Source organism: Corvus kubaryi, unplaced genomic scaffold, assembly GCF_017639235.1.
Source record: "Corvus kubaryi isolate FWS band 111438036 unplaced genomic scaffold, C.kubaryi_AGA036_p1.0 37398, whole genome shotgun sequence".
In the NCBI taxonomy this organism is placed as follows: domain Eukaryota; kingdom Metazoa; phylum Chordata; class Aves; order Passeriformes; family Corvidae; genus Corvus; species Corvus kubaryi.
Genome location: NW_024581137.1, coordinates 2,120,035 through 2,146,236, shown reverse-complemented (window position 1 = coordinate 2,146,236; position 26,202 = coordinate 2,120,035). Strand labels below are relative to the sequence as shown.

General features: G+C 41.5%; 1 protein-coding gene across 4 annotated transcripts in view; it reads right to left on the bottom strand.

Annotated features, from left to right (window-relative positions):
* The window catches only part of PDE1C (phosphodiesterase 1C), a 333,742-nt gene that overhangs the window by 263,225 nt on the left and 44,315 nt on the right, over positions 1-26,202 (bottom strand). For all 4 annotated transcript variants that reach the window (XM_042044344.1, XM_042044345.1, XM_042044341.1 and 1 more), the window contains exon 3: positions 25,466-25,637. In XM_042044344.1, the coding sequence (XP_041900278.1) occupies positions 25,466-25,637 (172 nt within the window). The remainder of the gene's footprint in view (positions 1-25,465; positions 25,638-26,202) is intronic.

The following is a 26,202-nucleotide window of genomic DNA, read 5'->3' as shown; positions in this document are numbered from 1 at the left end:
GAAAGGGACACAAGTATCCCTGCACAGCCTGACAGCCGCATGTAAAGGAATCGGACTGCCTGCAGCTCTGATGAGGTGGAGTAAACACTACAGTCACATGTAACATTCTCATCTAATCTCCTGAGGTGTTTACATGAGGCTCACTACTTGGTAAGTAGGTGCCCTTTTCACAACAGTCCCTCCATGGCCAAAGCTTTGATAACAAGACAGGAAGCAATGAAGAAAGCTGTAATTTCAGTACAAAAGTTAGAGAAGGTAAGATGCAAAGTGGCTCCTGAGAAGGGACGAAATAACTAGTCTCTGAGGTATGTACTTAACTGAAGAGCCTATGTGGGCGCCTACAATGACTATATGACACAAAAAGGAGGTGGGAGAAGTCTGGACTCACATATGCACCCCCGAACATTGAGAATGGGGAAGAACTCCGAGCATTTTTTAATCCCCCTCCCCTCGCAGAAATTTCTGCTGGCTTCATGCATCCCCCACCACGGGAGTTCATCTAATGTTGCCAGTGCTGAAACCTTGCAGCAAGTGGAAAGCAGCTGAGGCTTGGGACAAGAGCTAGTAAATAGTCTGCATCTCATACCATGTCCTCAGACCTTTTAAATACATGGGATGAGGTTCAGCAGATCATTTGTTTTCCCAGTCCTTTTATGAAGCTCAAAGCAGCTAAAAAGTAATCAAGAAAGTTCTACCAATGAACTGAAATTTCTGCTCTGCCTTGTGATCAGCCCCTGTATTTTGAAATTGTGCAAACATTCATTTATGCATGGCAGCCTAAAAAGATTTTTTTTCATATTGAATTGCAAATAATGCCAAGGCAAAAATTCAGGGCTAGAAACATCAGCTCATCTTTCAAATGTCCTCTTGGATTCAGTAAGTACTGGAGGAATCTCAAGAAAAAATGTGGTGCTTCAGATCCCATTTGTTGTTTATTTGGGTATGTTAGCTTGACTTGATTTGAAAGACAGGTGTCTGCTAAGGAAGGCAGGAGTCTCCCTTGAAATGGAAGGGGAAAAAAATTGCAACCACCTTCTCTCCGAATTATTATAATTTTGAAATTAAGGGGCTTTCAGGCAAAGATATGAGGAACAGGAATACTAGTTCTTTCCTATTATATATTTATATGTGTACAACAAGGCAAACAAACAACAATAACTATGGCAGTAACAGCAAACACAAACCCAGTCCCAGCCTTCTCGGCTGTCAGGCCCTTTCCCCTCGGGTGCAATTCCGCTCGCAGCCAGCAGGGGCGCTGGCGGCTCCCGGTGAGCAGGGCAGGTGCGATGGTTCCCCCACGGCTGCAGGGGGCGCTCCAGAATGAGCACGGGGAGCAGGCGGCAATGGTGGCTTGGGATCCCGGGAAGGGATGGAACAAAGGTTTCACAAACCCCCAGGGGCAGCCAATCCCGGTGTCCGGCTGGACCCTCGGGAACAGCAGGGACAAGCACAAATCCCGGGTGGCAGACGAGATGTATCGAACTCCGGAGTTGCAGTGGGAATCCCCCGGAGGTCTGGGCAGCCAGGATGTGGCGGGGCTATAGAGTAGCGAAGGCTCAAAGCAATAGCGGGGCAGGGCAGCCGCAGCCCAGCTCCCAGCGGGGCAGGGAAGGCAGGCTTGGGAATCCAGGGGTTTCTCCAGTAGAAGGAAGGAAGGCAGCCGAAAAAGCAGAAGTCTTCAGTGCTGGCAAATTCCTTCCAGCCTCCCTCTCCATCCAAATGCCAAGAACGAACAGCTCACAAGCCCAGGTGAAAGAGAATAGCCAGATGGACCCCTTCCTCTGTGGCCAGGTCTTTTGTTTTTTTAAAGTACCCAGTAATTTGTCCCCCTGGCAACAGGTATGGGGAAAATTCTTTAAGAGAAAAAGAAAACAGAAGGGAAATTCCTAAAACTCCAACATAGCTAGGGAAGATGCCATTGAGATAAAACAGAATTTGTGTTGTACTATATCATGAACTCACAGAAAGACACAGAAAAGGGGGTACATGTGACTGTGCTGTAGTTTCCTTTGAAACTACAGGTGGTCAAATTTAAGACATGAGTTCGCTTGTTACAAATAATGAAATGTCATTAAAATGTGTCTAAAAATTTTACTTTTTAATCCCTATTATATTTATCAGATGGTACCACGAGGTATTTTTTAAAACTCAGACTTGTTGGGTTTAAAAGGATAAACTTAAGAAAATGCTTTGTGTACAGCGATCCCAGGAATGGATCCAGAAGCCTTAGGATTCCTCCAGCCATTCTTCTAGCACTGATATCCCAAAGGCAGAAAATACCTATTGCTACCACTCTGTTAGCATACCAAGTGATGCAGAAGTAATAAGAAAGATACTAACCCAGTTATGCAGGAATATTTCTAATTTTACCAAATTCAGTATGCCTATCTGAAAATCAACCCTATGATTTCATTTGGGCATAGTGTTCTTTATCTCCTTATGTTCATTTTTGCTCACATGAAAATATTGTATTTCAGACAAGTGCTATTAACTTAGACAAAACTTAGGTTGAAAGCTTACTTAGCTCTATTTAGGAATAAATGAAGTCAGCTACAACCACACAGTTTTTTAAGAAGGTATATCTGATGTTCCTGGGTCAAAACCAGTATATATTAAGACATTCTATGTAAATTTTATTTAATGGATATATCATTTCAGCATTTATTTTAAATATAATAATACCATTTCTTCAGCCAGAGAAAATGACGAATTGTAATACTATGAGGAATGGATTCCCAAGGATGACAGGAAGATAAATATTTTCCATGTTAATCTGTTTTTCACAAAGCATCCCTTGTTTCACTTCTAATAAATAAATTCCACAAAGAAAATAGCAAAAGGGAATGAAAGTGCTTCTTTATAAATAAAGCAATAGCTCAAGGAGCCTCAGAAGTGATGGTTCTGCCTCCTCTACTGAACAGAACATCATCCTCCTATGTGAGCGGTACTGCTAGTTTCACAAATAGGCCCTCTAAAATAAGGTGTTCAGTGTAAGGGCAAAGAAACCTAGCCCAAAATCAGTTTACTGCTGGGCAAGTTTCTGGCTTTGCAGTTCCCACAACAGGCAAAAGGAAAACGGATTCCTGCACTATAAAGGAAACATGATTTTGAGACAAACATTTTTCTTCTGTACTGTCAAACCCTGGAGCCTGGTGCATGGTTACACATTTTCTGATCTTGACACATGAATGCTAATGCAAAAGCTGCAACAAATTCCTTTTGCTCTCTTGCGCTGTTTTTGGATGGGGTAAAATTATTTGTTTTCATAGTGATGCTGAACACAGTGTTGATAATACAGAGATGGCAAGGAAGTTGTGGGTGCATGGGAGCTTGGGAGAAAATACAGCCAGGACAGGTGGCCCAAACTGACCAAAGGGATATTTAATACCATATGACATCATGCTCAGTATATAAAGTTGGAGGCAAGGAGGAAGGGGGAATGTTTGGAGTGACGGCATTTCTTTCCACGTAACTGTTATACACCATTATGCCTGCTCTCCTGGAAACAGCTGAATTGTCTGCCTGCCCATGGGAAGCAGTGAACTAATTCTTTGGTTTTTTCTTTGCTTGTGTGTATGGCTTTTTGCTATCCCTATTAACCTCTCTTTGTCTCAACCCACATGTTTTCTAGCTTTTACCTTTATGATTATCTCCATGATCCTGCTGGTGGGGGAGTGAGCGAGCAGCTGCATGTTGCTTGATAGTTGACTGGGGTTAAACCACGACATCTCTGTTTAAGGAGAATTACATTAGCCTCCAGGAGAATAAACAGCCCGTTTAAATCTAGACTGCACTTTCTTTGCGCAGATGATATGAAAGAAAAAACAAGAAATCAAGATGTGAAATGTAAGCTGAAGTACCATTGGTTTCCTAGCCCTCTAAAAGCATGAAGACTGGAAGCAAAACAGTAAGTGACTCTGTGATAAACACACCATACTCAGATACACCATACAACAGATACTCCTGTGCTCATAATCTTTTCCCTTGGCCCCCTCCAAATGCTGCCTATGCAGGCTCCAGTTGCCTCCTACCTCTGAAGCATCTTCTTCCATAGCAGCAATGTTCAGAGTCCGACACGTCTACCACCACAATTGTTTTCAAATGAAAAAATAAGGGCCTGAGAAAGTCTACAATGGTCCATTTTTCTCAACCTGATCCTCTCTTTTAAGTTACTGTGGTCTTTTCTGAATGAGTCCTTTTCTAAGTACAGATGCTAGATAAGTATTGGAAATCTGTGCCAGGAGCTGGAGCTGGAAGAGGACAGGATTTTTGAGCTGAGAAGTGTGGGACCCTGGGAGCGGGGACAAAGAAGGGGATGCCAAACAGGGGGAGGTGCAAAGGCATGTGAGATGATGACTCCCTGGGCAAGACTACATTTTGTGACTATCATCTATATTATAACTCCCCTTCTGCTTTCTGGGAGGAGAAGGGTGGGAAGACTCCGTGAAGCAGTCTGGGAGAGGACGTGTGGGAGACGTGAGGTTTACAAAGGGGATCTGAGAGAACAGCAAAGGATGTCAATGTAGCAGCGCATCAGAAACTCAAGGCAACGTGAATTGCAGCCTCCATGCTGCGCTCCTACACTTGTATCTGGAGACCTGTGAACAGGGCTACACTTTGGGGTGGAGTATGCAGGCAGAAGGCCCATTGTCATACCACCTCTGCTTACACACCTACCCTATGCACAGCACTGTGCCCTGCACTGCTGCCTGTTTCTCTTTACAAAGGAAGGAAAAGCCATGAAGTACTTCTCTAGCATATGGAAGCACAGCAGTAGACTTTGAAATTTGTTTCCTCTAAAAATGTCTCAGACAAAATAGGTGCCAAGATCAACAGCCCAGTTCTCTGACAAAGAAGGGTGCTGCCAACACTGTCCACTGCACACAGATGTACCAACACATTCCCACCAAATATTGCTTGTAGTTTAAGTATTTGCACTAGCAGACCTTCACCACAAGTTTCAAAATGTTGGACCATTATACAACTAGGATTCCTCCCATTACGAGGCCACAGAGTCTTTTTTAAGAAAGAAAAACTGCACTGCTAAATGGATACAACTATCTGTTATATTACTAGAGTTACCACAGAACATCTTTACTGTAATTCCGCTCATTCTGGTTCATGTACTCTGTGGCTGATTTTAAACCCTCACATCTTACAGTGGATAAATAAATCATGTGTTTTGTTTCCAACTAATGTTATATAATGCCAGACAGACATTGTTTGGCCCAAGAACTGATCCAAGCTTTGCTCCCAAAATGAGACCAAATTTTTTAATGGACTCAAGACTGAAACATACTTACAAAAATTATAATGTATAGTTCCATGTATATATTTATATAAAATACCTTTTGCTCTGAACAGGACTAGTGAAAAAGTGGAAAAGTGAAAAAGCTTAATTTCACTGATTTACACTAGAGCTGTCTTGTGGCTCAAGGGATTGATTCATAGGTCAAAGAAACTTGCAGTGAAGTAGCAGCAAAGCTATTTTCATTCTGCATTTTCCAAGAAACAATACTACAGTTATGTTTTACCACTTACTGCATTACGTATTCACCACTTATGCAAACTGAATAAACATCCCAATCATTTACATGAGGTAAGATTGCTTTTACACGTCGCTCAGAGTAGATCCACTGTATTGAGTTCATATGGCAAAGCTCTCACAGTGGGGGATCTATAGGGGTAGCTTCTCTGAGAAGCTGTTAGAAACTTTCCCCATATCCTACGGAGCCAATGCCAGTCAGCTCCAAGACGGACCCACCGCTGGCCAAGGCTGAAACAATCAGTGATGATAGTAATGCCTCTGTGATAACACATTTAAGAAGGGAAAAAAAGTTACTGCACAGAAGTAATTACAACCAGAGAAGAGAGGGGTGAGAATAGGTGAGCGAAACAACTATGCAGACACCAAGAAGAACGGGGAGGAGGCCAGGACAAGGCAGGTCACCACATTGGTGAAGTTTGTGGAAGACTGGAACAGGGTAAGGGGAAGGACTTGTCTCCCTAGAAGGAAGCAGGGACAGAACAACATCAAGTGAACTGACCATAATCCACATCCCCATCCTTCTGCACTACTGTGGAGGAGGACATAGAGAACTGTGAATAAAGTTAAGACCAGGAAGGAGGGAGGACTGGGGGAAAGCTGTTTTTAAGATTTGTTTGTCTTCTCATTCTCATGCTCTGATTTTGAATGATAATAAATAAAACTAATTTGTTCAGGTTGGGTCTGTTTTGTTCATGACAGCTATCAATGAGTGATCCCTCCCTATCCCTATCTCAGCTCACTAATCTTTTCTTATATTGTCTCTCTCCTGATCCATTGAGGAGGGGAATGTTAAAGTGGCTTTGATGGGCACCTGGCCTTCAGCCAGAGTCAAACCACCAGAGCCATAAGACACTATTTGATGTTGCTCTGAGAGTACAGAACTATTTCCCCTTGGTACACTTAGAAATATCTTTATGAATGGTACTTCACAGCATGGTCTTGCATGTCCCCTTCAGATAGCAAAACATTATTGACATGCTCTAAATATCATCATTGGTATTTCTAAAGTTGTCCTGTTTTTGTAAAACTGTCATTAAGGCAAGATGTTATGCAGCCTTCATCACAGATGTTTCATAATTAAATTGGATGTATTACTAGGTTGCTGAAGGTATATATTTGTAGATTAACCTTGCTCTCTTTAGCTTGAAAACCTATGCAATTTAGAGATCCTACCTTCTAAAACTAATCAAAATCTTGATGAATTAACAAAAAAAAGTTTTCATGTTTAAAAAAAAGTGTAAAAATAGACTGCTTTAGCTCATGCTCTGCTAAAATTACCTGATGTGTAGGTGCTAAAAGGCATCATGTGCAAGAATGTCTATACATATAGGGACCTTTGTTATACACTGTCCTAATTACTTGTATTGCTTATCAATACCCGCTCACTCATTCAGAAGTGCATGTCCATATGAAGTAACTTATCTTATTAGAGCAATTATCATTACAGCTTTCTTTGAATAGTGTCTCACTGTCAACATCAACTAGTCAACCCCTACCTATGCATATGATTCCCATGGTACATGCAGATACGGAGTATGGAATTTGTGAGACAATATCTGTGCTAACGAGGTATAATGACATGAGTCTCATTTTGTGCATCCAAGATGAATGCTGCATTGTCTATCCAGAGACTAAGACTTACATGATACAGTGAATTTACTGTGTGAGAAAGAAGAAAATAGAAGAGGACTTGCCTTCTGAAATTGGAACATTCTCTTCAAAAGCAAGAACTACCACTTATATTAATTGTTTGAAAACATCTGCAGCTTAGAGGACTCTTCTTTTGAGATGAGTACTTAACAGCCCTTTCTCCACTTACACACACCTGACAAAGATGAGTCTATTAGAGGATCCTCTTAGAGGATGTTTTGGCTTAACTGGGTTTTGTTTGTTTTTCCAAAATAAATTACCAGGAAAGTAGTAAATGCCAACAGAGCTCTTCAAGTACACTTGCATGTTCTTGTACGGTTTGTAGCGCTGCCTCCAAAGGAAAAACATTTGTCATAAGTTTGCATTGAAAACACTTCCCTCTGCACTGACAGCTTTTTTTTCTTCTGAATCCCAGACTGTAATTGTTGAAAGGAAGTTTTCTAGTCATAAAGTTAGCTAAATTATTATTGGAAAAATGCACTGTATTTTGTCAGTATACATATATGTTGGGGTTCCTCCCACTGCCATGTGATCCTGGGAGAGGGGCCCCGGGGTAGAGGCAGGGCCTACGGGGTTTCCCTACTCCTTGGTCAGCCTCGTTCCCCATTGGTTGTTTTGTGTTCCCCTGCCCAGGAAGGACCCTCTGGTCCCGTGATTGTTCAGTTCTTGGCCAAGTCGCTGATAAGGCGGCTGGAAAAATAAACATCTCTGAAAATATCTACCAAGAATCGGTCCATATTTGCTTTTCCATGGGCCTCATTGTCTGATACATGTGTTGCAAGAATCCCCACTGCAACACATGGTGGATAATGCAGGCAAGACATCGATCCCTAAAGACAGCGACTGTGATTTGTGAGTAAAATTTTTGGATTTCTCTTCTTGTTTTTGTTTTGCTGTTCCATCTCTAAACTATGGAGGAACCATGGAAAAACGTGTGGCTCTCCGAGCTGCATATGGACATTTATCTTAAACTTGAAAAGATTCTTGAATAACGATTAGTAAATTTTAGTTTAATTCAAGCTTAAAAGGAACTGAAACACTTCCTGGCATGGTTGTTTAAGAACTTTTTCTACGTTTCTTGGGACTTGATTCTTTCCAAAGATTTTTGGAAGACTGTTTGGACACAGTTAATTTCTGAGTCAAAACATATGCCGATGGAAGAATATTTTCATGAATATTACTTAATTACCGAGACTGTTGAGCAATGTCAGCTGTGTCCTCACGAAGGGAAGCATGCCTCAAGGGACCGTGCGACCCAGGCCATGTGCACCGAGCACTCTGCGAGCAGCAGCGAGGCAGTTCCCGCGCGTGGGCAGAGCAACACGAGCTGCAGTGTCAGCAGCGGAGCGAGGCGTGGTGGGAGTGGCACGACCCAGTGGTGCCCGCCTGGCCCTGAGCAGCGTGTGGTGGAGCGAGCCCTGTGAATGCCCGACCGAGAGGGGCAGCGCGCGGGCGGCAGCCGGCAGCAATGGCGCCTGAGCAGAGCCGCGTGAAGCCCAGGCACATGCCAGGACGGAGCCGTTTTCAGGGCACGGGGAGGCCATTGCTCGGAGGCCCGGCCAAGACGTGGGTGTGGCACCAGGCAGCAGCAGCGCAGCTGCAACCAGAGGCAGCAGCAGGGGCGGCGCATGGGGAGCTGAGCCGCATGGCCCGGCCCAGCCCGCGTGGCCCCGAATGTGACCTCGAGAAGTCAAAACCCCATGGCGAGAGCGCGCAGGCACGAGCAGCCTTGACGGCACCGGCAGCACTGGCAGCACTTGCAGTTCCAACATGGGAGCGAGCAAAAATGAAAGTGAAACCAGGAACGCAGCGAGACAGAAAACAGCAGCAACTCGGAAAAAAGAAAAAATCATCATAGCTAAGGTTCTAGGAATAGTAAAATGGTATAATGTTAAACAAAATTATGGTTGCATAATGAGATGTGACAATCAGGAAGACGTATTTTTGCATCGTACTGCCGTTATGAAAAATAACCCCAAAAAATATATTTCAAGCTTAGGAGATGGAGAAGTAGTAGAGTTTAAGATTGTCCAAGGAAGGAAAGGTTTACAAGCAGCAGATGTCACTAGGCCCTGTGGTATTTCTGTGAAAGGCAGTATATATGCTAAAAATCGTAGTCATGTTAGACAATATCCCCATTATAAGCAGTCCATATAGCCTCCCTTTCCTAATCCTACCTTTCCCCTTTATCCTATATCCTATTACCCCCCGTGTATTCCAAATCCATTTATCCACCCATGGCTTCCCTCACAAAACCATACCTTTACCAATTGTTTCCCCAAAAATCCCTTTCCAATGCCGAGTGGAGGATGACAAGGGTGGGGAAAGAATCTAACTATTGTTGTTTAGTGTTCCAACAGGTACATATGGAAGAAACCTTCTCCTGCCTCAGTTTCCCCACAAAGCATGCTCAGAGAGTCCTGTCTCCCTTCTGTCAGCCTTAAGCTATTCCAAAAAAAAAAAGAATCTGTTTGGATATTTAAAGACTCAGGAGGGTGGCTTTGTATTGTTTTGAAATTGTTCTTGTTATCTCACGTTTATCCAGTTGTTTTCAATGTTAAATTTTAAATCTCTTTTTGTTAAAAATAAATGGGTGAAGTGTTGGGGTTCCTCTCCCCTGCCACGTGGTCCTGGGAGAGGGGCGCCGGGGTAGAGGCAGGGCCTACAGGGTTTCCCTACTCCCTGGTCAACAACGTTCCCCATTGGTTGTTTTGTGTTCCCCTGCCTGGGAAGGATGGCAGAAAAATAAACATCTCTGAAAATATCTACCAAGAATCAGTCCATATATTCTCTTCCACGGGCCTTGTTGTCTGATACACGTGTTGCAAGAATCCCCACTGCAACACATATATACCCAGCAGCATGGAACTTCCTGTCCTGTAACTGTACATCTCAGATTATAAAACGCATATGCATGTCTTCCTTTTAAATGATCGGTTATTTATTTCATAGCTGAGGAAACATATCTCAGTGTGAGAAAACAAGTATAACACCTACTCACTCAAGCTTCACTGCAACTCACCTTGTATAGTTTATTTCCAGATGAGAAAATGACATGAGAAATATTAGATTCCAATGGTATTTTCACCTATCCAGAATGTTATTTCAAATTATTTCTATGTGCCTAATACAAAGATTATATTGTGATACAGCATGAAAGGCTGACCATCTTGCATGCACTCTCAAGAGTGTGAGGTTCTTTACATGAATAATAAAGAAATGTGAATCAGCACAGGTAGATCAGTGATTTGTCTACTACACAATGAAGTGCTAATAGATTAATTTCCAACTTGTTTTATTTTTTTCCTTACACCTCTGTGTCAGAGACTGAAATGGTTCATGCCTTAAACATTGTCATGAAGGAGTTTTACCCATTATAGCAAAAACTGTATAAAAATCTACAACCAAGAAGCCCACTCCTCCTTGAAGATGCCTGACTGGAACTTTGGACTGTGAGATAGGCCGCCTCGATAAGATAAAGGGGACACTATTCTTCAATCATCTCAGGTCTAGGGAGAAGTGAATAAGGCTGAGAAAAAAGAATGCAACCATAAGAAAGCCAAATGCAGCAGAAAATCATCCCTGGCTGGGTTTGGGGTACGGGACACCACAGCCCACAGAGGCCAGGTTTACACAGACTCCCCCAAAACAAGGGGGGAGAAGGAGGTTTCGGGTGTGTGGCGTAACCTCTGGTCAGAGGCAGTGAACATCCATTCTCCCGTACACAAACCAGCTGAGCTGTGAAACTCCCAACCCTAGAAAGGCCACATCCACGGTACATTCATGTGATAGGCAGCTGAGGGGGTGTCATCATCCATCAAAGACCCCCCGAAGTGCTCCCCAGACTCATTCCTGAGGCCTTGCATTACAGGACTGCATGTGATGCAAAGTGATGCAACAGGTCCAGAGTCTGCTGCAAGAGACTGTGTAAAACTGCATCCCCCCCCAGGGGACATACCTGAGCGTTCCCACCTGGTCTGAGCATATATTAATCCATTGGATTCTATCCTTTTTGGGGGACCCTAACCACCAAGAAGACCAGATGGAGAGGATCAATAGAACATCACTGGGATCCATGGAGTGGTGGTATTTTCTTTAATCTGTCATTCTCTTTCAGTCCTCTCACCTCTTTTCTATTTTTCTTTCTTTCTTTTTTTCTCTCTCTCTCCTATTTACTATCAAATAAAATCAATACTATTGACTGTAGCATGTGGTCTCATTTGCACCTTAATTTGGTCAGAGGCATTTCTAATAACTAATTTCTAATTTAAAAACCAGATAGTAACACAATGTCACTGGTCAGCCAGTTGGGTGAGATCCTTCATTTTTGTAATTCCAATTGTTTTACACTGTACTCATTACTTCTATTTTTAAACATGGGCTCTAAATTTTAGAGCAGTCCAGTCCTATATGCAACTCCAACTCATCTGTAAATCTGCCAATCTAATGCTCATTTGCATCACAGGTCTTCCACTCTTGCACCAAGCACTATGTCCCAAGGTGAGCAATATGTGACCAGGTAAACGCCTTTACATTCCCGGGGAAGTTAAAAAGGTGCTTTAGCATGACTGAAATTTCAGGTTGGATGGAAAAACACACAAATAGAAAACCTTAAAAATATTAAGGTACATCCTTTTATTGCCCATAAGGAAAACCCACTGAACATGTATGGTTATGAAGATCTGTTCCTTTGCCCCATTACTACCTGAAAGGGCAATGAGCAGAATACTGCTTGGGACAGATTTGCTACCTGCAAAGATCTATAATTTGGTATTAAGTTTCTGAAATTACAGCATGCAACCTCTGCATCATGCTGCAGGAAAGAAATGCTCCTGCTGCCTTGCAGCCCTACCACTCCACAAATCCCAGGACACCTCAGGGCTCTGCACAGCCACATCAGTTCTCCTTGGGTGGACATTCCCAGAGGAATTACGCTGCTTTGATCATGCAAAGCTGCGTAAACCAAGAAAAAATAACATTAAAAAAATAACAAAAAAAATTCATACACTTTCTCCTTAATAAACAATCTCTCAGGAAACAGAAGACACAGTCTACCCTGCTCTGCAGAATATTGAGATAACCGTGCATCAGTCGCATCCTACCTTTTCTCTGTGTTGTTTTTTCTTTTGCAGCACTTGCGAATATAGTCATTCTAAAACACTGCTGCCTCTATGCTACAGGGTTTTAGCACTCATCATTTTATATTAGAGCATTATAAACTACTGGTTTGTTTGTACAGAAAGTAACAAGAATTAGGAAGTTTGCTATATGAACATTTTATCTGCCCTGGCTTTGACAAACCATCCTGTCCTGTTCAAAAACTATGGTATTGAAATAAACTATACGAAGTTTACACATGCTCATTGCTTCTAGTTGTCTTTCTTTTCCTCACATTCAAATCCCTTTTCAAAAATATGAGATGACAAGCAATGTAGAAAGCACGTTTAAGGTTATCTTTTTGCTCATCTAGCAAATTATGTGGATGTCTGCCTCTGGACAACATTTGAGGAGCTGCATCAACATGCAAAGAACTCAAAACAAGGAGGGAATCTATGGCTGCTCTAATTGTCACACTGTCCTGAAACCAAGACCTCCATCACAACGAAGATCTCTAAGACCAAACAAAATCATCAATGAACAACAATTTAGATGGTTTCCTAAACAAACTTCAGTCCTGCTCATGGCAAACTAGAGATAATTTGTTTAGAGGATAAATTTTCTCAAGCTGTCAATTCAGCAACAGGATTGCCATCAAGTTAAAAATAATGCAACAGCATCTTGATGCAGATGAGAAAAAAGAGCTATATTGTCTCAAGAACCAAAGTATATACTAAGTCCATTTTACCATTCGGTAAAATCAGGTAACAGGACCTGACTTCTTTTTTATCAGTCTGATATACACTTTCTTATTCCTAACTTAGAGTGAACAGAGTAAAATACAGTTTAAGTTTACCTGTTCTCACATTTCATTTATATTCTTGAAAGTGGAGGCTTTTAGGCATGAATCTGCCACTCACGGTATACCTGTTTCCTGTCTGTAATAAATTTTAAAACAGCCTTTCTTGAAATGATCACAAATTACACACTGACATTTGGTAGCCTTAGTTTAAACAGGAACTTACCATAGCTTTACCACATCTCTCTATGGCCATCTCTCCATTTCTGCAGCTAAATATTGCAGCTCATGTGGCAAAACAGCTCGATCATTTACTGTTCACTAAGAGGTAGAAATGACACATCAGGTGGATGTCAGGTTTTGTCCATTACTTTGCACTTACTTGGTCCAATATTTACTCCACTTAATATGCATTTTGGTAAGTGGAATGAGAACCATTTAACTAAATCAGAATGATTCATCTAAGGATTATTTTTCCCTCCTGCATATATTATATATTTTATCTTTTTTCCCAAACCTCAAATAAAATTAAGTTCTCCTGAACTACCTTGTTGATACATTTCTATTAATAACAGATACCAAAAACATTTCACTCCTCTATTAGTATTGCTCAGCTGAGCATCCCATGCTTGAAAGATCTCAGGATGACAATGAAAACTTTCTGCTGCAAAGACTGAAAAACCTTGAAAAAGGCCAAGAAGGTTTCCTGGAATTTGTAAAACAAAAAAACAACAACAACAACAACAAAAAAAAAAAAAAAAGGAAGAAATAAAATATAAATTGTGCTAACTGGTCCTAACGTTTGCATGAATTTGGGCCTCTTTCTGTCAAACTTCCCCTTGTTACTATTTGCCTAGGAGTCATTCATACATTTCAACTGAGTTACAGTTGCACACAGATTTTTGTTCAGAATTGTAAATTTTCCTTAAAACAAAGAAAAATCTTGAAAGCCAGAATTATTTCCATTTTCCATTCAGATTTAAACACCTGTAGAAAAGGCTCCATTGCCCAGAAGGCTGGTGACCACAGCCTTCATTTGCAGCTTGAACTACATCCAATTCAAGACCACTGAAGATTGAGCAAAGAGTCTGATTTTGACTTATAATGTCGTAGAAAGTCAGTGTAATAAGTCAACAACATGCCAAATAACTTTTTACATATGTATGAATCAACTCTGCAGGAATCTCATGTCGGTGGCAAAACAGAATAATACATAGCAGTAGGTGCCTTGCAAATGCCACCAAAATGTATGCAGAAAGTTGCCCGTATTTGTGCTTCACAACTGATCACAGATTCTGGCATCCAAATAACAGGATGGTGATCTGGAGGCTGGATGTGTTCCATCACTCACACAATTCTCCCACCAAGAGAACAGCTCTCATGCCTGAGACCAATAAATTTATGTTGTTTGGGCTACAGCAAAACTATTTTTAAGAACTGAAATGAGAAAAGTTTTGGTATTTAATATGGAATTTAAAAAAAATAAATGTCTTCCATTAATATAAATTAACAGGACTTAATTCTTTCTTTCTCTGGTTTGTTCATTGACCGTTTCTTTGCTTTCTTGAACAATATCCATGTCAAAATTTGGGAAAGTTTCAGAGAGGATCACTTAAGGTATAGGAAGGGCTGTATCCTGTGCCAAAGGCTTTTTAAAAAGGAGAACTGGGGAAAATGGGAAGAATGACAACTGCAAATCCGTAAGTATATAACTTATCTACAAATTCTGAATTACAGCCTAATGTGGTAAATAAAGCAATGGTTGATAGCCTAATGTGGTGAGTAAGCCTGCTACTGCAGTGAAAAGGGGCAAGTGAGTAAACAACTGTTTCTCAAATGTCATGAGAATGCCATTATTTCTGTACATATACTTCAAATTAAAGTACTATGGAAACAGTCTTTGGAAACAAAAATACAGAGAATGACAGTATGGAAAGATGCCACTCTACCTTACTTCAGATGCTTGTCTATAGCAACTGAAGCAAGAATACAACGAACATTGTATTTATAATTTGCTGTTGCTGTATGAATGCCTGAACTGATGTGATAACATCTTCATCTGTCATTGAGTCCCTCTTGTCCGCAGCTTTTGTAGACACACAGCAAAGTAATTACAGACTGGTACATGAAAAGAGGAGGTGGGTGTGTTCTTCAGCCTCAAAATCACCCATCTCCATGCTCAGTGTTGCATTCCCCCTTCCCTGGTATGGACTGAGGCTCTGCAAGCCAACAGAGATATGGGAATGCACTGCCTCCTACAATGGGAATTACACTGACACTGTCAGCAGTGCTAATTGCAATTCTCCGATAGCAGCATGAACTACTTGTATCAAAATGGTAATGACAACAACAAAACACTTGAACTTCCCGTATTTTACATGAGAGGAAAAAATATGTGCTTTCCTCCAAACTGTGTTTCTTTTTCTTTCTTCTTCCCCCTCACCCCACTCCCCTGCCCCTTCAGCTCAATATTCAGTTGTGGGTTTTGCATTTTCTTGGAATTGAGCCCAACATACCTGGTTTGTCACTGGACCTGTTCATGACAAACATCACTGCCAGTTTCTAATGCTTCTTGCAGCAGCTAAATTTTGTCCCTCACTATACTTCCAGGCTTCCCACCTGGCTGAGTTGGTGCAGTGTGTTCATAGGTTTCAACTTACAATACTGCCCTGAAAGGAGCAAAATTTCCACTTGACAACACTAGAGAGAAGAGCAGGCTTAAGTCTGTGACAGCCCACAGTTCCTCATCAGAGTAAAAACAGTGGGTACTTGATGCCACCCACCCTCCCTTCCAAGAATGCTACCTTTTTCCCTTCAAAATATTCCTGAACACTTACTTGCAGGTTTTGTGGTCTCAAAATCAAACTAAAGCTGTTTCTGATTAGATTGGATCTGGAGGATGTTTTACCATATACTTAAGGAAAACATCACAGTATAACATACTACTTAAATTTGTTGCCATCAGACAACCCTTTTAAAGTGGATTAAACTGTACAGGAATTGCCCTTGAGTGCCTTTTTAACATTTCTTGCTTACACAATTGTCATGGGTTAGCTAGCATAGTCTTGGAAGTGATCATCATCCACCCTCTGTGTGTGTCAGGCCCCAATACAGTCTATCCATGTCAAGAACTGCAGTTGATCTGATGCTGACAAAATCGGAACTGGTAATCTTGCATAACTACAAAACAAATGCTCAGAGTTCATTATGGTACAAGATTCAGTTGACATACACCGGGCAGAGAAGTGTGGTCAAGGACAGGCATTGGTCAGTCCTCAAACTAGGACCTTCTGGACTTTGTTTATCCATGGAGCTTCAGCTCAAACTGTTGTTTCCATTTCAGAAGTGGATTTGTTCCCTGCTATTCAGAGGCACAGTTCTGTTATGACACTCACAAGTCACTGTCTTGCCTTATCATCTATCCTATGAAGTACAAGAAGACAGTGATATAAAAAAAAAAAGATACATACATATCTCTTTCAACTGCCTGAAAAAGCACCTTCTTTTTGGACATCATGCAGATACACACAAAGATAAGGAGAAAATGCAGCCTTTGAACAGTCTTTCTCCTCTTATCATTCCCCTTCTGACTTGTAAATCTCAATCTACAACAAAATGGGCACATAGTTCTCACAAGGCGTAACATGAACCTAAAAGGGAGACATGATTAAAAGGAGGAGAGACAAACAATGTTTTAATGATAAATGAGAACTGGATCTGTTGTAGATGAGTTTAAAATACAACAAGAAAGTGTACTTCACATGTTCAGCCTTGTGCAGTGATTTTATTATTTTAACAAGTTAGGAAAAGTGAAATTCATTTCTCTTATTTGTATGTGTGTTGGGTTATTTTTAATCCAAATAAAACAGGCAGTAAACAAATATTAAGACCCAGCAAGGAGGGAATGTGGGCTCAATTCTATCCATCAATTAGCCTTAAACGACTGTTCTTTGCATAGTCAAAGCTGTACTGCACAACATGACCTCCCTCTCCAATTTTCAGACCCCACATATTGGTTTAAGTAGCCTCAGACAAGCTTTTATGCTCAGAGATTGTCAAAATGTGAGAGGTGGTAAAGCAGGAGTCCTGCAGGTCCCTTTCTGTCAAGTGACTGGGGACAGGCTCTTGCTATGACTCAGACAAGAAAGTGAAGTAAGGCTCATAGCTGTTATTCCCATATAACATTAAACCATAGAATTATAAAATAGTGTGAGTGGGAAGAGACTTTCTAAAGGTCATCTAGTCCAGCCCCGGGAACATCTTCAACTAAACCAGGTTGCTCAGAACCCAGTCCAACCTGACCTTAAACGTTTCTAGGGATGGGGCATCTACTATCTCTCTAGGCAACCTGTTCCAGTGTTTCACCATTTGTATAGTATAAAAATTTTCTTCTTTCTAGCCAATCTAAGTTGACCCTCCTTCAGTTTAAAACCATTACCCTTTTCCTATAGCAAGAGGCCCTATTGAAAAGTGTGTCCCTATCTTTCTTAAGCCCCTTTTAAGTACTGTAAGGTCATGATGAAGTGTTTCTGGAGCCTTCTTTTCTCCAGGCTGAACAGCTCCAGTTCTTTCACCTTTTTCTCACAGGAGGGGCGTTCCATCCCTCTGATCATTGTTGGGGCCCTCCTCTGGACCTGCTCCAACAGGCCAATTCTTTCCTGTGTTTGAGAACTCTAGAATTGGACACAGTACTCCAGGTGGGATCTCATGAGAGTGGAGATGGGGAGCGGAATCATCCCCCTCAACCATTTGGCTATGGTCTTTTGATTCAGACCAGGACACAGCTTTCTGGGCTGTGAGCACCTTCTGGTGGCTCATGTTTTGCCTCTTATCCACCAGAACTTCCCCAAGTCTTTCTCTGCAAGGCTGCTCTCAATTTCTTCATCCTCCAGCCTGTATGGGAGTTGCCCTGAGCCAGGTGCAGAACCTCGCATTGAGTTTGCTGAACCTCATGAGGTTCCCATAGGCCCATTTCTCACATTTGTCCAGGTGCCTCCGTTACTTTAGATGAACCAACCACTTGATCTGGTGTCACCTGCAAATTTGCTGAGGGTGCACTCAACCCTTTTGTCTATGTCTTTGATAAAGACATTAAGTAGCACTGGTCCCAATATAGACGCCTCAATCAGGGGTCCATATTGGGTCCCCAAGCTGTTGATCACTATCCTGTGGATGTGACTGTCCAACCAATTCCTCCTCCAGTGAACAGTCCCCCATCAAATCCATCTCTCTCCAATTTAGAGAGAGAATGTTGTGGGAAACCATATCAAAGGCCTTAAATAAAACAGATTTTCCCTAAATCCAGATTAGATCTCTTCCCTTGCCCACTGATGTAATCATTCCATCATAGAAGGTCACTAGGTTTCTAGACCAGGCAGGACTTTACTCTGGTGAAACTGTGCTGGTTGACGCAACTGACCTCCTTTTCATGTGCCTTAGCATGGCTTCTAGGAAGATCTGTTCCATGATCTTCCCAACCTCAGAGGTGAGGTTGACAGGTTGGTAGTTCCCAGGATCCTCCTTTCTACCTTTTTAAAAGATGAATACAATGTATCTCTTTTTCCAGTCAGCAGGGTCTTCACCTGACTACCACAACTTCTTGAATATCATGGAGAGTTGGCGTGGCAACTACATCAGCCAACTCTTGCAATGAGTCTCACTAGGTCCCATGGACTTAAGTACAATCAGGTTCCTCAGGTGGTCATGAACTTAGCGATCTTCACTTACAGCGGGAAATGCTTTCCTTCCCCAGTCCCCATCTAATAGTTCATCCACTCAAGAGATCTGGGAACAGACATTGCCATTGCAGACTGAGACAATAAAGTTTTTGAGTGCCCCAGCCTTCGCTTTGCCCACTGTTACCAGTTTGCCAACCTTGCTTACCTTCTTTGACTTTTTTTTTCTGGCTCTCATACCTGTAGAAGCTCTTCTTTTTATTCTTCGCCTGGCCAAGTTCAGGTCCAGCTTCACCTTTGTCCTTCCTCACCTCATCCTTACAAAACTGGGCTGTATCCCTGTACTCTTCCCAGGATACCTGTCCTTGCTTTCCCTGCCTGTGCATATACTTCTTGCTGTTTAGTTTGACCAGCAGGTCCTGACTCAGCCATGCTGGTCTCTTGCCTTCCTTGCCCTATCTCTTGCACCTAATGATCAAGAGCTCTTGTGCTCTATGGAAGGCATCCTTAAAACATCTGCCAACTCTGTTCCGCTCCCTTTTCCATGAGGGCAGTTTCCCATGTGATCCTATTGACTAACTCCTTGAAGAGCTGTAAGTTTGCTTTCCTAAATTCCAGGGTCCTGACTTAACTCTTTGCCTGACCCATATCCCTCAGGACTGCAAACTTCACCAGAACACAACCACTGCAGCTGAGTGACTCCAATCTTGACATCCCCAATAACTCACTTGCATTGATGGCCATCAGGTACAGTATCACAATCCCACTGGTAAGACTGTCTATTACCTGACTTAAGAAGTTATGCCCTATGCATTCCAAGCATCTCCTGTGCTACTTTTCCAGCATATGTCAGAGTGGCTGAAGTCCCCCAGAAGGATGAGAGGTTGCGAGTACGATGCCTCCTGTAGCTGGAGCAAAAAGGCACCATCAATAGAATTCCCTTGATCAGGTGGGCTATGGTAGACACCAACCACAAGGTTCCCTTTGTTGACTCAGTCTCTTATTTTTACCCATATGCTTTAGACCAGCTCACGGCTGTTCCTCAGAGAGAGTTCTTTACATTCCATCCATCTCTTGATGTAGATGGTAACACCTTTGCCCCTCCTTCCTCTCCAGTCCCTTCTGAACATCCTGCAGCCATGCTCCAGTCACAGGATTCATCCCATCAAATTTTAGTAATGACAATGAGGTCATGCCTTCTAGCAGCATGGTAACTTCAAGCTCCCTGGTTTTTGTTCATGCTGCATGCATTGGTACATGTTTGAGGCTCATGGGCTGACTCCCAGCACATGGTGTTATGACTAAATTATCTTCACATTTGGAGCACTGCAGTATCACCTCTATGCGGTAGACCAAGTGGCCAGAAGCAAGCGTTTACATCAACCACAACCAAATCAGAAATACGGAAAGATTAGCTGCCAGTGAGATTTAAAACCATAAAGCAGAACGGAAGCTGATAAGAAAAGCAAAACAAACTGGAAAGACAAACTTTGCAGCTGACATAGGAAAAGCAACTGTTAAGGTAATCAGGGGTGTTACAAGCCTCAAGTAAAAAACTGGAACTATATTGAAAGGCAAAAGAAATTAAGAACATATGCATGCCCTGAGCTGAAAAACAGTCTGACCTTGAAGGAACTGAATCTGCCTTTCTGGCTCCAAGGTCTTATGGCTTTGGTAACAGACAATATGCATCACTTCCTGGTACAGCATAGCTGCATAGGTATCCAATAAGGCTTGTCTGGTGTAGACAGAGGGTCTTTGCCTCACCCTGCTGCCTGCTACCCTGATTTGTCACTAAAATTACCACCTCAAGGCCCCAAGTGCTAGACATAGCCAACTGAACTGCTCCAAGATTCCAGACCAATTTTACCTGTCAATGCAGGCCCTGGACCAAGGACCGCTCTGAATATTGTTTGGTTTTTTTACAGATCAGCATATTCATTCTGCCCTGGACATCTCAGTCAGCTTGTACCATGGTATCTCCTGTCACAAGATCCAGCACAGTCATCATATCCCATAAGCACCATCACAGTCATATATCTCAATGCAGCGTTCCAGGCCTCCAGACACAAAATAACACTGAATCTCTCCTACACATCAAAACAAGTCTAGGAGAAATCATAACATCTTGGGCATGTGAAATTTTCAGCTAAAGCAGTGCCATCCACTTGTGAACCTTTGAATCATCCAGGCAGTAGTCTGGTGACAAAAGCAGCAGTTTCTCTTGTATCATCTAACACAAAGAGCTTGCATAAACTTATAGATGACGTTTGCAGAACAGCACCCAAAACTGTTTTTTGTTTCTATGCTCCCCCTGGTGGGTGCCAGCCCAGCATTTTCAAAATGCCTGCTTGGGTAGTGCTTCCAAGGGCTAGCACACACCAGTTAAAGCAGCCTATAAATTTGTAATACAGCCTCTTTAACCGCTGTTAATTCTTATCGATACTGCACATTACAGCGATCTAGCAGATCAAAAAGCAGATTTAGGAGGAGAGTTACAGACTTCAGTGCTGGTAACCGCTGATATCTCCAGCCAATATCCATATTACACAGCCCTGAGAAGTCCATATGAATATTTCTGGGCATCAATTCACAACCTTGCACAGCTGTTAAAATACACAATGATCATAGCTCATGTAGCAGTGAACTTGCGTATTTGTGCAAAGAAAATGATGTGCCAGATTGGTTGCATTAAGAGTGGACCTCACGTCAACGTCTCCAATTACATTTTTTCCCTTGTCAAAAGGGATAAACCACCACAATTCCACTGTATTTTCAAATGTAATTCAAATTTAGACCTGTGCTGTTTTAATAGACAAATAGACCAAATGCCAGTGAGAAGGGATTTTAAAATCTGTATTTTAAGCACTGCAGTAGTATAACCAGTCAGGACAAAAAATTACTTGTAACTGCTAACTCAGTGCATTACGGCAAACAAGTATATACTACAATCTCTTTCAGAAAAGAGATAGTAAAATAACTATACAAAAAAAAAAAATCAAGACCATCAGAACACTTCTAATTATTAAAAGATCATGCACCATGTGTATTTGGGATGTAAAGAGAGGGCTGATTCAATTTGGTTTTTGCTTTACATCTGGATTACAATGGATTCTTACTGCAGAAAAAGTATACCTGAAAGCACTGAAATAACCACATTCCTTCTTTTATGTTTAAATGTGCTTCAAGCTCATATCTGGATGTTGACAGAATCAAATACTGACCTCTTCATAATTTTCCAAGCTACAGAAGATAACTGCACAGTAGAAAACAAGATCTAATACAAGATGTGGCAACTGGGATTTCATGCTGCTTATATGTAGTCATTTAAAGCATAGAAAATCACAAGAAAATGTGACTCATTTTAACATTGGAGAGACATTTCCTTAACTGTGCATGAAAGCAGTAGTGTTGCCATATACTGCTTTAACAGCAGTGAATCAGATGCAGTAAGGGAATTGCTACATTTCACAGTTTTTTGCAGTCATATTCAAAAACAAGCTTTGGTTCTTCTTTCTGTGAAAATAGTTCATCTAAGCTCAACACCACCCCCATCCCTACCCCAAGATTCAGTCATCAGATTCCTAATTAAGACACGCTAGACTGGACAACTTGTAAAACACATTTATTTCCCCAAAAGGCACTAGGGCAGCAAGATCTTCCCCTAATGTCTAGTAAATAAGAAACAAGGAAAGCCCTTGCCTACTAGACAATCACTGGCATTCAGACACAACAGTCAAGGAAGCACTTAAAGATCATGACACACATAAGACCCCAGTGAATCAAACATACAACCCTTCATATCAAAGATGCTACTGCCTCCTAAGCCCCAATTAGCACCATAATATCAAGCTAACAAACCAAATAAAAACACTGTAGCATTTTTGGTTTTATTTAGACAGTAATTACAATGTACTCTTGCTGGAGGTTAGGATTTTTCCTTTTTTTTCTTTCTCTCAGGGAATTTTGTCCCATTTTTTGTTAAGAGACAATAATGATGGATACCTAAGAGACAAAAGGCACAGCCAAGGTGGGGGGAGGGGTGCAGTTGGCTGCACTCTCATAGCTGAGAGGCATTCTCTTGGGAAGGAATCTCTGCAAGATTTTGGCAGGGAGGTGAGGGGCTGGGCTCAGCTCCTCTCTCTCTAGCTTTTGGGATCAAAGGGTAACAGGCTGCAGTTGCTGTGGAAAGAATTCACTACTACTGCGGGGTTCCACCTCCTGCTGTCTTCTACTACCATGAGTGAAGCTCTGCTCACAAGAGCCACTATTGGACTGGGACCTTATTAACACCCTATCTCACTGCAAAGGACCCTCAGCATCTGCTCGGGTGCCTCAGGGAAAAACGGGGACCCCAAGCCCCCCTCCGAGGGAGCCTCTCCCAGCTGTGTTTGGGAACCCAGCTGCTGCAACCCAACCCCACCACTTCTCTGCCACTGCTCCACGTTTTTTGCTACACTGTAACCCCACACCTCCTCCCTGCTGGGACACCCTTGAATCTCCTGCTACAGCTGCAGAGTTTCTGCTGCATCTACTTTTACTACCCCAGGTGTACCCACCTCTGCTGTTCCAGCTGCTGCTCTGAGGTTCCTGCTACAGTCCATTTCGCCATCCGGAGGGACACCAGGATTGGCTGTCCCTATGGGTTTGTAAAGGAAGCCCATTTTCAATCTCTTCCACTGGCACACCTGCCATTAACTGCATGGAGAAGGTGGCTGAGCTCGCGCCACAGCGCCCCCTGCAGCCGCGGGGGAATCACCGCACCTGCCCTGCCCGGCCGGGAGCCACCAGCGCCCCTGCCGGCTGTGGCCGTGACTGCAGCAAAGGGGAAAGGGCCTGACAGCCGAGAGAAGGCTGGGACTGGGTTTCTGCTTTCGTTTGTTGTTGCTGCCATTGTTTGTTTGCCTTGTTATACAGATATATAGATTAGTAAATAACTGTTATTCCTTTTTCCATATCTTTGCCTGAAAGTCCCTTAATTTCAAACTTACAATTATTTGGAGAGAAGGGAGTCATGTCTTCCATTCCAAGGGAGGCCCCTGCCTTCCTTGGTAGACACCTTTCAAACCAAGACAACTCTCTTATCTTCCACTCCTCTGCAAAGCTATTAAGCAAACACAGGGCTTCATTTCTTTAGAAAACTAGGCATTTACTATTTATTTTGTAACAACAATTTGTTTGGATTTCCATCTATAAAGCCCCCCAAAATGCCACATTATACAGTAATATCCATATTGATATAATACAAAGCTTCTGTGATGTTTATAAAGCCTTTTAAACTGTATTAGCAAAACTGTTTTCCTAAATTACATTTTCCAATTCTTCAGTCCTTATTATGCCATAGCATTTGAAAAGCTGTGACACTATTTTGCTGCATTAAATGTTTAAAATTATATTGACAATGGCAAGGTAAGGAATGCTGCTACCCAGATCTTGTTATGAGAAGTAAAACTGACAAATACATCTCTTGAAATTATAGATTTTAAGTATCAGAGATACAAAGTTTTTAAAGTCAGTAAATACCATAGGCCATCATAAATGGAGGATCCAGGTTCTGAACCCCTTGTCCTGAATCATTTAAATGTGAATATTAAAGAATGAAAATCCACTATGAAATTACAGGGTTATTTATATAGACTGGTATAAACTCAATTTATGGTATTACGCTTTTAAACATCAAGCAGTATGAACAAATATCTGAAATTGCTACCTAATATAATGACTCAATCAAGGACTTCAAAATAATAATTATATGAAGAGTGAAGTAAGTTTCACAGACCAGGTATAATCAAAATCACTATAGTCATAGAAATTTATCCAAATCAAGGAATATTTTTTTTAAAAATAGGTACGCTTAATACAAAAGAAAAGTAGATCACAGTTTTTCAACAACCAAAAAATATTCTCAAAAACGTTTTGAAAAATCAATTCTGCCACTCTCTTTGCTTTTTCTGGGCGCACCAATTTTCACATCTCAGTCAAAAATCCATTGTATGCCCTATGGGTTCTCTATTTTACCTCACTTTGAGAGAAACATTTTCAGAAAACATTTCCAAGAAACATATGGCAACTGTACATAGACAGCATTAAATAAAAGAGTGGGAAACACAGATAGATATATATATATAGATATATAGATATATACACACACATATATATATCACACTTGAAAAACATAGATATATCACTCCACAATAGCAGAAATCACTTTTTTGCAAGCCCCTGGTCAGAGTTCTTCCCCTTCATATATTAATGCTAGACAGTTCTCAAGACATTACATCAATAGGGAAAGCTCTAACTCACCCTTGCATCAATGAAGCACATCATCTGACCTAAAGTGCAATTATTCATCATTAAATCACTTTCAAATCAAACAATACCAACCATCAAATGAAACAATACCAACCTTCAAAGACATCTTCATATAATGAGCTGGTTTTGGTGATTATTTTGACCAGCTACAGACTTTCTGCCTAGTAAATAATCTTCTAGGGAGGGTAATGAGGAGTGAGAAATTAAAGGCAAATGCAGTCAATATTACTTATGGATTTCTTTTTACATTCTTTTTCAGTACAAATATATGCAGCATTACAGAATCTTTCAGTATCAATTTCTGCCACCAAACCCACACTGCAGATTTAATCTTAAAAAGACATCCTCTCAAATATAAACTAAGTAAACCCATATTGGTCAGACCTGAAAGATGTTTTCACCAGTGCCTCAGGACTGTCCACTGGTGGTAGTTCATCTGCTAAAATTTCTTCAGGAGGTCTAGGGTCATTGATAATGGCCAGCTTTCGCCTTTCCTTGAGGTTGCCAGTCAGCCCACCGATAATGGTGCTCCACAAGCAGTTTTGTGATTTAGACCCTGAAAAATCAAGAGTGACAAGGAAAATAAATTCATAGGCTTATTGCCCAGTGTGTCAGAATTCTGAAAAAAAAAGGTGGTCCTCTATCATTTTACCTTTGCATGACCACAGTTTGGGAATAAGCCTGAAAACCTGAAAAAAAGTTTGAAGTGGAAAGAAGCACAAACATTCGGGTCATTCCAAATGCAAAACAGTAATGCTTCCCATAAAAATATTTTATTACGGAACATGAAGCTTTCACACCTCAATAAAAAACATCCTCTCCGTATCACATTTAGGTTGTAGCTTAGTATGTGTTGGTGTGGCTCTTTAGCCAAAGAACTGGCTCAAAAACAAAGTACCAAATCAATACAATACTCATCATTGACATTCTTTAGACTATAATTAATAGTGGTTAAACTATAGATAAAAGAGATCACTGCAGGATTAGTACCTGAAAATACAATTCTTTTCTGTCAAACCTTCAGCTTCTCACAGGCACGAGTAGCATCCTTCAGTCAGATGTCCTCCCTGCCTCACGAGAATTACGTAACTTAAATTTTGTAAAGAGTCTGTTTCACATTT